The 14158-nt window shown below is 44.6% G+C and overlaps 1 protein-coding gene across 1 annotated transcript in view; it reads left to right on the top strand.

Annotated features, from left to right (window-relative positions):
- RABGAP1 (RAB GTPase activating protein 1) overlaps positions 1-14158 on the top strand; it is an 831375-nt gene that overhangs the window by 204483 nt on the left and 612734 nt on the right. Inside the window, exons 6-8 of the mRNA XM_053696166.1 lie at positions 8907-8973; positions 9131-9233; positions 9333-9502. Of these exons, the coding sequence (XP_053552141.1) occupies positions 8907-8973; positions 9131-9233; positions 9333-9502 (340 nt within the window). The remainder of the gene's footprint in view (positions 1-8906; positions 8974-9130; positions 9234-9332; positions 9503-14158) is intronic.

Genomic DNA, 14158 nt, shown 5'->3' on the forward strand with positions numbered 1-14158 from the left:
TCTTCAGACCACATAAAAAAACAGGCATTCTTACATTGTGTAGAAGACCTGTTAAAAATGGGAGTGATTCATCCTGTTCCATTAGGGGAACAAGGGATGGGGTTCTACTCCAATCTGTTCGTAGTTCCCAAAAAAGAAGGAACGTTCAGACCAATCTTAGATCTCAAGATCCTAAACAAGTTTCTCAAGGTTCCATCGTTCAAAATGGAAACCATTCGAACAATTCTTCCTTCCATCCAGGAAGGTCAATTCATGACCACGGTGGATTTAAAGGATGCGTATCTACATATTCCTATCCACAAGGAACATCATCGGTTCCTAAGGTTCGCATTCCTGGACAAGCATTACCAGTTCGTGGCACTTCCTTTCGGATTAGCCACTGCTCCAAGGATTTTCACAAAGGTACTAGGGTCCCTTCTAGCGGTGCTAAGACCAAGGGGCATTGCAGTAGTACCTTACTTGGACGACATTCTGATTCAAGCGTCGTCCCTTCCTCAAGCAAAGGCTCACACGGACATAGTCCTGGCCTTTCTCAGATCTCACGGATGGAAAGTGAACGTAGAAAAGAGTTCTCTATCTCCGTCAACAAGGGTTCCCTTCTTGGGAACAATAATAGACTCCTTAGAAATGAGGATTTTTCTGACAGAGGCCAGAAAAACAAAACTTCTAAACTCTTGTCAAATACTTCATTCCGTTCCTCTTCCTTCCATAGCGCAGTGCATGGAAGTAATAGGTTTGATGGTAGCGGCAATGGACATAGTTCCTTTTGCGCGCATTCATCTAAGACCATTACAGCTGTGCATGCTCAGTCAGTGGAATGGGGACTATACAGACTTGTCTCCGACGATACAAGTAAATCAGAGGACCAGAGATTCACTCCGTTGGTGGCTGTCCCTGGACAACCTGTCACAAGGGATGAACTTCCGCAGGCCAGAGTGGGTCATTGTCACGACCGACGCCAGTCTGATGGGCTGGGGCGCGGTCTGGGGACCCCTGAAAGCTCAGGGTCTTTGGTCTCGGGAAGAATCTCTTCTACCGATAAATATTCTGGAACTGAGAGCGATACTCAATGCTCTCAAGGCTTGGCCTCAGCTAGCAAAGGCCAAGTTCATACGGTTTCAATCAGACAACATGACGACTGTTGCGTACATCAACCATCAGGGGGGAACAAGGAGTTCCCTGGCGATGGAAGAAGTGACCAAAATCATTCAATGGGCGGAGACTCACTCCTGCCACCTGTCTGCAATCCACATCCCAGGAGTGGAAAATTGGGAAGCGGATTTTCTGAGTCGTCAGACATTACATCCGGGGGAGTGGGAACTCCATCCGGAAATCTTTGCCCAAATTACTCAACTGTGGGGCATTCCAGACATGGATCTGATGGCCTCTCGTCAGAACTTCAAGGTTCCTTGCTACGGGTCCAGATCCAGGGATCCCAAGGCGACTCTAGTAGATGCACTAGTAGCACCTTGGACCTTCAAACTAGCTTATGTATTCCCGCCGTTTCCTCTCATCCCCAGGCTGGTAGCCAGGATCAATCAGGAGAGGGCATCGGTGATCTTGATAGCTCCTGCGTGGCCACGCAGGACTTGGTATGCAGATCTGGTGAATATGTCATCGGCTCCACCATGGAAGCTACCTTTGAGACGAGACCTTCTTGTTCAAGGTCCGTTCGAACATCCGAATCTGGTCTCACTCCAACTGACTGCTTGGAGATTGAACGCTTGATCTTATCAAAACGAGGGTTCTCAGATTCCGTTATTGATTCTCTTGTTCAGGCCAGAAAGCCTGTAACTAGAAAAATTTACCACAAAATATGGAAAAAATATATCTGTTGGTGTGAATCTAAAGGATTCCCTTGGGACAAGGTAAAAATTCCTAAGATTCTATCCTTTCTTCAAGAAGGATTGGAGAAAGGATTATCTGCAAGTTCCTTGAAGGGACAGATTTCTGCCTTGTCTGTGTTACTTCACAAAAAGCTGGCCGCTGTGCCAGATGTTCAGGCCTTTGTTCAGGCTCTGGTTAGAATCAAGCCTGTTTACAAACCTTTGACTCCTCCTTGGAGTCTCAACTTAGTTCTTTCAGTTCTTCAGGGGGTTCCGTTTGAACCCTTACATTCCGTTGATATTAAGTTATTATCTTGGAAAGTTTTGTTTTTGGTTGCAATTTCTTCTGCTAGAAGAGTTTCAGAATTATCTGCTCTGCAGTGTTCTCCTCCTTATCTGGTGTTCCATGCAGATAAGGTGGTTTTACGTACTAAACCTGGTTTTCTTCCGAAAGTTGTTTCTAACAAAAACATTAACCAGGAGATAGTCGTGCCTTCTTTGTGTCCGAATCCAGTTTCAAAGAAGGAACGTTTGTTGCACAATTTGGATGTTGTTCGCGCTCTAAAATTCTATTTAGATGCTACAAAGGATTTTAGACAAACATCTTCCTTGTTTGTTGTTTATTCTGGTAAAAGGAGAGGTCAAAAAGCAACTTCTACCTCTCTCTCTTTTTGGATTAAAAGCATCATCAGATTGGCTTATGAGACTGCCGGACGGCAGCCTCCTGAAAGAATCACAGCTCATTCCACTAGGGCTGTGGCTTCCACATGGGCCTTCAAGAACGAGGCTTCTGTTGATCAGATATGTCGGGCAGCGACTTGGTCTTCACTGCACACTTTTACCAAATTTCACAAGTTTAAAACTTTTGCTTCTTCTGAGGCTATTTTTGGGAGAAAGGTTTTGCAAGCCGTGGTGCCTTCCATTTAGGTGACCTGATTTGCTCCCTCCCTTCATCCGTGTCCTAAAGCTTTGGTATTGGTTCCCACAAGTAAGGATGACGCCGTGGACCGGACACACCTATGTTGGAGAAAACAGAATTTATGTTTACCTGATAAATTACTTTCTCCAACGGTGTGTCCGGTCCACGGCCCGCCCTGGTTTTTTTAATCAGGTCTGATAATTTATTTTCTTTAACTACAGTCACCACGGTATCATATGGTTTCTCCTATGCAAATATTCCTCCTTTACGTCGGTCGAATGACTGGGGTAGGCGGAGCCTAGGAGGGATCATGTGACCAGCTTTGCTGGGCTCTTTGCCATTTCCTGTTGGGGAAGAGAATATCCCACAAGTAAGGATGACGCCGTGGACCGGACACACCGTTGGAGAAAGTAATTTATCAGGTAAACATAAATTCTGTTATCCTTGATGCTCCATTAGGGGCTTTGTGGGCGGTGTCTTAAGTTTGATTCTCTGGGATGGCGAGCAGGGTACAGGGTTCTCATTCGCCTTCGGGTGTTGGTTTCTACCTTGCCTATGTGTGTAGCACGTATTATTGCTTGCCTACGAGATTTATTTGCGATCCAAATGCCCAGGGTGCTGAATCTTAGAACATTAAGGAAGTCCTTTGTGACTCTTGGGTTTGAGGCTATTGCTAGATCGCTAACTCTACGGACTTTAGAGGTGCGTTCCTCCTTGTAGGAGGCAGCTTAGGGTTCCTCTGGATGTCAGATCTTCTTTGATTCTGTTTTTGAGGACCCTGACCTAGGTTTGTGTCTCTCCTTGGATGGATGTGGACGGTTCGATCTCACACTAGATGTTTGTTGTCCCGCAGGCCTCCTTCCGTAGAGGCTGGGTCTCTGTGAGAGATGCCTATCGTTTTGCGGCTTAGGCTTTAGGTCCTTCTGACGGTTCCCTACTGGTCTTCTGACGCATTTACGCTGTTTCTGTATACTCCGGGTATCTTCACCTGGGTTGGCGATATGGCCGAGGGGTCTCGCCTCTATGGTAGGGTTGTTTTCTGTTGTTCCCTTCTCTTCTAGAGCCGTGGTAGAATTCTCCATGTTTGGAGTTACCTTAGTATTTGGAGCGACCTGTGGGTCCTTGGTGGCTTTCCATGTAAGGATCTTTTCCCTTCTTGTGTTCCAGAATCCTGGAAGGGGAGTTGTGATGTAGTGACTGGTTCCTCTGTTCCTGCAGCGAGAGGCTGAGGGTTTGATCCCTATGGGGCTCCTTCTGTATGTTGGATTCTGATATATGGATGCTGAGGGTCTGAGGGCCTTCTTCCCTTGGGAAGTGTTCCTTGTTTTTAGAGAAGACAGCCGTGTAGGGGGTTTCATACCCGAGCACAATGTCTATCATGACTTATGGTGAAATACCGTTTGTAGTAACGGTCAGCTGTCTAACTGGGGGCATTGTTCCTACGTTGACCCTTCCTTTCTCTTCTGAAAGTCTGGGACTCTTGTCTTTGTTTTTGACGAGCCTTTGGGCTGGGACCATTATCCTAGAGGGAAGATTGGGGGTCGGTTACTCTTGCAAGGTTGACCGTTTTCTTTAGAGTCGGTTCTCTCCTTTGTGGGAAGTCTTGGATGTCCTCTTCTTTTCCTTTGGTGTTCGGTGCTGTGAGGCGACGCTCCTTGGAGCCCAATATTCGGAAGGCTGTGAACCCTTGGAAGGTTTGCAGTTGAATCCAGCTACAGCTATTGCACTTTGAGGGTGTAACCAGCTACTGCAAATTGCACTTTGACTGGGTGTTAGCAAGCTTTGAAATGCCTTTCGGTGTTTGGGTTTAGCAATGGTGAGTCAGCTTGCTACCTGGAAGCTGGTCATTGGGAGTTCCTGTTCAGACTGTTGGTGTTCTTTTTGGAGACCTCTTTACTAGCTGCTGGGATAGTTATCCTATTTTTGCTGTCTCTGCTGTCTATCTTGCAGGTCTAGACCTAATATGAGGCAACGGGGAACTCATGGTTTTCCTGGAGTACCATTGGGTATAGTACAGGGTCAGTGATATGAGGGTCTTCCTCGAGTCCTTTTTGGGACATGTTTCCCTGTGTATGGATCTTTTTTTCTTCTGTCCTTGTGTTTCTAGGGAGTTCATCTCCCTGGGCGTTGCTGTTGTACGACAACCATGGGTTTTTCTATGTTCTGCAGAGTGGAATGATCCTTTGAATTTTTCATGAGAATCTGTTCTCCTTTTTGGGGGCAGACAGCGATCCTTGTCTTGGCGGGTACCTTCATGGGAGTCTTGATCCACGGTGCTGACTCCTCTGAGGTTGTTTGGGCTTGACGGACTCTGGGACTGAGTGGTTTAGTTCGACTTTGCCGGCGGTGTAACTAATGTGCAGTTATCTGGGCTTCGGGTTTTCTCCCGTGTCGTCTATATTTTTTAGGGTGTTGAGTAATCAGGATGTGGTGCCTCTTGAAGGGGCTGCGTTTTGTAACCAACCGTTGTTTGCATTCAGTGTCCTCTAGCTTGGGTATTCTTTTCCTAAAAGTAATGAATGCAGCTTTGGACTCTTCCCTTTTAAGAAGAAAAACATAAATTATGCTTACCTGATAATTTCATTTTCTTCTGAAGGGAAGAGTCCACAGCTCCCTCCCGTGTTTTTATCTATGAGGCGGCTGTAATTATTTGTTCTTCTGGCACCTTTTTTCACCCTGATATTTCTTCTACTGTTCCTTGTTCCTCGGCAGAATGACTGGGGGATGAGGAAAGTGGGAGGAGTATTTAAGCCTTTGGCTGGGGTGTCTTTGCCTCCTCCTGGTGGCCAGGTTCTATATCTTCCAAAAGTAATGAATTCAGCTGTGCACTCTTCCCTTCAGAAGAAAATGAAATTATCAGGTAAGCATAATTTATGTTTTCGCTGGCACTGCCTTATCTATGTACTGTACCCTTATTCCTGGCACTGCATGATCTGTACGTACTGTACCATTATCCCTGGCACTGCCTTATCTATGTACTGTACCCTTATTCCTGGCACTGCATGATCTGTACGTACTGTACCATTATCCCTGGCACTGCCTTATCTATGTACTGTACCCTTATTCCTGGCACTGCATGATCTGTACGTACTGTACCATTATCCCTGGCACTGCCTTATCTATGTACTGTACCCTTATCCCTGGCACTGCTTAATCTGTACGTACTGTACCATTATCCCTGGCACTGCCTTATCTATGTACTGTACATTTATCCCTGGCACTGCATGATCTGTACGCACTGTACCCTTATCCCTGGCACTACATGATCTGTATTTACTGTACCCTTATCCCTGGCACTGCATTATCTATGTACTGTACCCTTATTCCTGGCTCTGCATGATCTGTACGCACTGTACCATTATCCCTGGCACTGCCTTATCTATGTACTGTACCCTTATCCCTGGCACTGCTTAATCTGTACGTACTGTACCATTATCCCTGGCACTGCCTTATCTATGTACTGTACATTTATCCCTGGCACTGCATGATCTGTACGCACTGTACCCTTATCCCTGGCACTACATGATCTGTATTTACTGTACCCTCATCCCTGGCACTGCCTTATCTATGTACTGTACCCTTATTCCTGGCTCTGCATGATTTGTACGCACTGTACCATTATCCCTGGCACTGCATTATCTATGTACTGTAACTTTATCCCTGGCACTGCATGATCTGTACGCACTGTACCCTTATCCCTGGCACTGCATGATCTGTACGCACTGTACCATTATCCCTGGCACTGCATTATCTATGTACTGTACATTTATTTCTGGCACTGCATGATCTGTACGTACTGTACCATTATCCCTAGCACTACATGATCTGTACGTACTGTACCCTTATCTCTGGCACTGCATTATCTGTACGTACTGTACCCTTATCCCTGGCACTACATGATCTGTATATACTGTACCCTTATCCCTGGCACTACATGATCTGTATTTACTGTACCCTTATCCCTGGCACTACATGATCTGTACGTACTGTACCCTTATACCTGGCACTACATGATCTGTATGTACTGTACCCTTATCCCTGGCACTACATGATCTGTACGTACTGTACCCTTATCCCTGGCACTACATGATCTGTACGTACTGTACCCTTATCCCTTGCACTACATGATCTGTACGTTCTGTACCCTTATCCCTGGCACTACATGATCTGTATGTACTGTACATTTATCCCTGGCACTGCATGATCTGTACGTACTGTACCCTTATCCCTGGCACTACATGATCTGTATTTACTGTACCCTTATCCCTGGCACTACATTATCTGTATATACTGTACCCTTATCCCTGGCACTACATGATCTGTACGTACTGTACCCTTATCCCTGGCACTACATGATCTGTATTTACTGTACCCTTATCCCTGGCACTACATGATCTGTACGTACTGTACCCTTATCCCTGGCACTACATGATCTGTATATACTGTACCCTTATCCCTGGCACTACATGATCTGTACGTACTGTACCCTTATCCCTGGCACTACATGATCTGTATGTACTGTACCCTTATCCCTGGCACTACATGATCTGTATGTACTGTACCCTTATCCCTGGCACTACATGATCTGTACGTACTGTACCCTTATCCCTGGCACTGCCTTATCTATGTACTGTACCCTTATTCCTGGCACTACATGATCTGTACGTACTGTACCCTTATCCCTGGCACTACATGATCTGTACGTACTGTACCCTTATCCCTGGCACTACATGATCTGTACGTACTGTACCCTTATCCCTGGCACTACATGATCTGTACGTACTGTACCCTTATCCCTGGCACTACATGATCTGTATGTACTGTACCCTTATACCTGGCACTACATGATCTGTATATACTGTACCCTTATCCCTGGCACTACATGATCTGTACGTACTGTACCCTTATCCCTGGCACTGCATGATCTGTATGTACTGTACCCTTATCCCTGGCACTACATGATCTGTATATACTGTACCCTTATCCCTGGCACTACATGATCTGTATTTACTGTACCCTTATCCCTGGCACTGCATGATCTGTACGTACTGTACCCTTATCCCTGGCACTACATGATCTTTATGTACTGTACCCTTATCCCTGGCACTACATGATCTGTACGTACTGTACCCTTATCCCTGGCACTACATGATCTGTATTTACTGTACCCTTATCCCTGGCACTACATTATCTGTATATACTGTACCCTTATCCCTGGCACTACATGATCTGTACGTACTGTACCCTTATCCCTGGCACTACATGATCTGTATTTACTGTACCCTTATCCCTGGCACTACATGATCTGTACGTACTGTACCCTTATCCCTGGCACTACATGATCTGTATATACTGTACCCTTATCCCTGGCACTACATGATCTGTACGTACTGTACCCTTATCCCTGGCACTACATGATCTGTATGTACTGTACCCTTATCCCTGGCACTACATGATCTGTATGTACTGTACCCTTATCCCTGGCACTACATGATCTGTACGTACTGTACCCTTATCCCTGGCACTGCCTTATCTATGTACTGTACCCTTATTCCTGGCACTACATGATCTGTACGTACTGTACCCTTATCCCTGGCACTACATGATCTGTATGTACTGTACCCTTATCCCTGGCACTACATGATCTGTATGTACTGTACCCTTATCCCTGGCACTACATGATCTGTACGTACTGTACCCTTATCCCTGGCACTACATGATCTGTATATACTGTACCCTTATCCCTGGCACTACATGATCTGTATATACTGTACCCTTATCCCTGGCACTACATGATCTGTACGTACTGTACCCTTATCCCTGGCACTGCCTTATCTATGTACTGTACCCTTATTCCTGGCACTACATGATCTGTACGTACTGTACCCTTATCCCTGGCACTACATGATCTGTATGTACTGTACCCTTATCCCTGGCACTACATGATCTGTATGTACTGTACCCTTATCCCTGGCACTACATGATCTGTACGTACTGTACCCTTATCCCTGGCACTGCATATGATCCCTTTATACTATATACTTATTACTATACCTAAATGTTCTCTGCAATGTAACTTTATCCTTGATACTAAATAATATTTTCTGGCATGCTTACTGCACAGTTATATTCCCTTATTGGATCTGTGTCTATGTTTGCAGGTGTTTTGGGCTTCTCCTCAGTCCAGGACGAGATGTTCGGAATAGTGACATGCACCTGTTAGAGCTGGTGAGCTTCCATATTCCTTTGACTTTAACTCTGAGAAGTCAAGGAAGCAAAACAAACCAGAATGATTGGTTCTAACTAAGAATTCTGATCTAGTGAAGATTAAACTTCAGAATAATACATAAACACAATTTAGTAATTTTTTTTGCATCTTCCATAGGAATCCATGGGTAAAAGCTCTGATGGAAAATCCTATGTCATCACCGGAAGCTGGAACACAAAGTCTCCACATTTTCAGGCAGTGAATGAAGAGACTCCTAAAGGTATGAAACCAAAAACAGGATTGATGGGGGTTGTACGTGAAAGGCGTGTTACTGTGTTCCCACCAGAGAAGGTGTAACATTGTGATCTGTCCTATTTAGACAAGGTATTGTTCATGACGACGGCTGTAGACTTGGTCATCACAGAAGTACAGGAGCCTGTGCGTTTCCTTTTAGAAACCAAGGTCCGAGTCTCTTCTGCCAATGAGCGGCTCTTCTGGCCTTTCAGCAAAAGGAGCTCTACGGAAAACTTCTTTCTGAAGCTTAAGCAGGTAAATCAAATTAGTCACAAATTGGGTACTGGCTCCAAACAGATAAAAATAAAATTTCTGTTTTTAATACAGTACTGTACAATGATACATCCTATAAAGGGTATATTGTTAAATTATAAAAGGAACATAAAACATTGTAATAAAAAATATTTAATTATGCATAGTGAAAAGTTTTAATTTGCTTATTATTTTACTCGTATTTCTTTTACAAGATATGACGAGTCCACGGATTTCATCCTTAATTATGGGATTATGCCTCCTGGTCAGCAGGAGGAGGCAAAGAGCACCACAGCAGAGCTGTATATATAGCTCCTCCCTTCCCTCCCACTCCAGTCATTCTCTTTGCCTGTGTTAGTGATAGGAAGAGGTAAAGTGAGGTGTTAGTTTAGATTCTTCAATCAAGAATTTTTTTATTTTAAAATGGTGCCAGTGAGTACTATTTTTCTCAGGGAGAAATCATCAGTCAATTACTTCCCAAGAGGAGTGGAAGACATCTTATTTTCTGCCCTGATGTTGACAATCTTAGCAGACATTATCTAAGATCTTGCTGGTTCCCACAGAGCGGTTGAAGGTAGTGTAAATTAAATATCTTCAGTGTGGAGAACGATGTCATGCTACAAGCAGCATTGAGGTATGTTCAGTCATTTGTTTCTGGGGAGACTTGATGCATCAGAACAGGCTGACATTATTCCCTATCTGGGGAGGGCTAATCAGTAGGCACTATATGTATGGAAATGGTGTACCTGGGATTCCCTTTTATATTGATTGCTAAATATGTCTAAGGATATCATTTAGGTATATTCAGTGTGGGCTAGATGCTGGGAGATGCGGTTGCTGTCTAAGGGCTGTCATTGTTATATCGTTATAACTGGCCTGAGGGAGTGCAGTTTTTCATGTAGTTACGCTTTATTATTGAGTTGTATGTAAGAGGGGCACATGGCTTTTAATATTTTATTTGGGAACTGGCATGTTATTTTACTACCCATGCGCGTCTCTGTACGGCTCGAGTTACGCCCACAATGGGCGGGCCCTAATTTTGGGCCCTCAGCCGCGCAGTATTCATCCGGATCGGATCGGCAGCAAGGTCCTGTGCTCCGGTGGGGCCTAAGTTGTTTTTGCAAACAAAAAGAGACTTAGAAGCCACTTAAGCAGAAGCAGTGTGATCTGGGGGCAGGTAGGCGCCGCAGCAGAGCTGTGGCGAGGTGCAGGGGCCTGAATTGATAAAAAGTTGTTATAACTGATAAATTTGATATAAATTGATATATAACATATCTAAACAAGCACAAGCGGTGCAATATTGTTAAGCTAATTTGGGCACATAAGGACATTTTTTATTGCTGCAAACGTTTTTGAGATAACAGAAAAATTTTGCGCTTTATTATTTAAAGGTGCAGTACACTTTTTAGTTCAAAATTTTTGGCTATGTAATTTGACTTCAGAGCCCAATATATCAAGTAAAGAACGACTATTATTGCTATTGTTAGTCTGTTTAACATGTCTGAACTTGAGGAAACTACTTGTTCTATGTGTTTAGATGCCTTTGTGGAACCCAAGCGACGTTGGGTTCTTCAACCACGTCTACTTCATTTACTCTGCAGGATATGGCTGCAGTTATGTCATCTACCCTTACAGAGGTTTTTTCTAAGTTGCCAGTGTTACAGGGCAAACGCAGCAGGACAGAAGTCAATTTGAATACTGCGACCTCTGATACTTTGTTGGCTATTTCCGATGTACCCTCACAGGGATCTGAATTGGGGGTCAGGTAACTTCTGTCTGAGGGGGAACTTTCCGATTCGGGAAGTGTATAACCTCAGACGGACTCGGACGTCATGTCCTTTAGATTTAAGCTTGAACACCTCCGCCTGCTACTTCGGGAGGTTTTAGCGACTCTGGATGACGGTGACTCTATTGTGGTACCACCAGAGAAATTGTGTAAGATGGACAAATACTTAGAGGTGCCTGCTTACTCTGATGTTTTTCCGGAGAATCTCGGAAATTATTACGCGGGAATGGGAAAGACCGGGTATCCCGTTCTCACCTTCTCCTAATTTTAAGAAAATGTATCCCATTTCTGACACTGTTCGGGACTCTTGGCAAACAGTCCCTAAGGTGGAGGGAGCTATATCTACCCTGGCTAAGCGTACAACTATTCCTATTCAGGACAGTTGTGCTTTCAAAGACCCTATGGATAAGAAATTGGAGGGTCTTCTAAAAAAGTTATTTATTCATCAGGGTTTCCTTTTACAACCGACGGCCTGCATTGTACCAGTTACCACTGCGGCGGCCTTCTGGTTTGACGCCTTAGAAGAGTCTCTTAAGACTGAGACTCCTTTAGAGGAAATTTTAGATAGAATTAAGGCTCTTAAGCTGGCTAATTCTTTTATTATGGATGCCGCCTTTCAGATTGTCAAATTGGCGGCTAAGAATGCCGGATTTGCCATTTTAGCGCGTAGAGCGTTATGGTTAAAATCTTGGTCTGCTGATGTGTCATCTAAGTCGAAGCTCTTAACTATTCCTTTCAAAGGAAAAACCCTATTATTGATATAACTGATAAATTGATATATAACATATCTAAACAAGCACAAGCGGTGCAATATTGTTAAGCTAATTTGGGCACATAAGGACATTTTTTATTGCTGCAAACGTTTGATGCCTTAGAAGAGTCTCTTAAGACTGAGACTACTTTAGAGGAAATTTTAGATAGAATTAAGGCTCTTAAGCTGGCTAATTCTTTTATTATGGATGCCGCCTTTCAGATTGCCAAATTGGCGGCTAAGAATGCCGGATTTGCCATTTTAGCGCGTAGAGCGTTATGGTTAAAATCTTGGTCTGCTGATGTGTCATCTAAGTCGAAGCTCTTGGCTATTCCTTTCAAAGGAAAAACCCTATTCGGGCCTGACTTGAAAGAAATCATTTCTGACATTACGGGAGGTAAGGGTCATCTCCTACCTCAGGATAGAACAGCTAAACTAAGGGTAAAACAAAATAATTTTCGTTCCTTTCGGAACTTCAAAGGAGTCCCCTCTTCTTCCTCTTCTTCCGCTTAACAGGAAGGGAATTTTGCTCAGGCCAAGTCCGTCTGGAGACCCAACCAGGCTTGGAACAAGGGTAAACAACCCAAGAAGCCCGCTGCTGCTACCAAGACAACATGAAGGGGCGGCCCCCGATCCGGGACCGGATCTAGTAGGGGGCAGACTTTCTCTATTTGCCCAGGCTTGGGTAAGAGATGTTCAGGACCCCTGGACACTGGAAATCGTGTCCCAAGGGTATCAACTGGAATTCAAAAATTCTCTCCCAAGGGGGAGGTTTCTTCTTTCACGATTGTCTGTAGACCAGATAAAAAGAGAGGCGTTCTTACGTTGTGTAGAAGACCTCTCTACTATGGGAGTAATTCGTCCCGTTCCAATACTGGAACAGGGGCAGGGGTTTTACTCAAATCTTTTCGTGGTCCCCAAAAAAGAGGGCACGTTTCGACCTATTTTAGATCTAAAGAGTCTAAACAAGTTTCTCAGAGTCCCATCCTTCAAGATGGAGACTATTCGAACAATTCTGCCATTGATCCAGGAGGGTTAATATATGACTACCGTGGACTTGAATGATGCATATCTTCATATTCCTATCCACAAGGATCATCACCAGTTCCTAAGGTTTGCCTTCCTGGACAAATATTTTTAGTTTGTGGCTCTTCCCTTCGGGTTGGCCACAGCACCCATGATCTTCACGAAAGTTCTAGGATCACTTCTGGCAGTTCTCAGGCCGCGGGGCATTGCAGTGGCGCCTTATCTGGACGATATTCTGATCCAGGCGTCGTCTTACCATCTGACAAAATCTCATACAGACATGGTTCTGTCCTTTCTGAGGACTCACGGGTGGAAGGTGAATCTAGAAAAGAGTTCATTACTCCCACAGACAAGGGTTCCCTTCTTGGGAACTCTAATAGATTCCATATCTATGAAAATTTTCTTGACGGAGGTCAGAAAGTTAAAGATTCTGAATACATGCCGAGCCCTTCAGTCCACTCCTCGGCCATCAGTGGCTCAGTGCATGGAGGTAATTGGATTGATGGTGGCGGCAATGGACATCATTCCGTTTGCTCGTTTTCATCTCAGACCGCTACAACTGAGCATGCTCAGGCAGTGGAATGGAGATTATGCAAATTTGTCTCCTCAGATAGATCTAGATCAGGAGACAAGAGACTCTCTTCTTTGGTGGTTGTCGTCGGATCATCTGTACCAAGGGACGTGCTACCGCAGACCCTCATGGATGATAGTGACAACGGACGCCAGTCTACTAGGTTGGGGTGCAGTCTGGAATTCCCTGAAGGCTCAGGGTGTGTGGACTCAGTTGGAGTCTCTACTTCCAATCAATATTCTGGAATTGAGAGCAATATTCAATTCGCTTCAAGCTTGGCCTCAGTTGGCTTCGGCCAAATTCATCCATTTTCAGTCGGACAACATCACGACTGTGGCTTACATCAATCATCAGGGAGGAACAAGGAGTTCCTTAGCCATGACAGAAGTATCCAAGATAATTCGATGGGTGGAGGCTCACTCTTGTTATCTGTCAGCAATCTACATCCCAGGAGTGGACAACTGGGAAGCGGACTTTTTAAGCAGACAGACGTTTCATCCGTGGTAGTGGGAACTCCATCCGGAG

The sequence above is a fragment of the Bombina bombina genome, chromosome 12 (assembly GCF_027579735.1).
Source record: "Bombina bombina isolate aBomBom1 chromosome 12, aBomBom1.pri, whole genome shotgun sequence".
Classification (NCBI taxonomy): domain Eukaryota; kingdom Metazoa; phylum Chordata; class Amphibia; order Anura; family Bombinatoridae; genus Bombina; species Bombina bombina.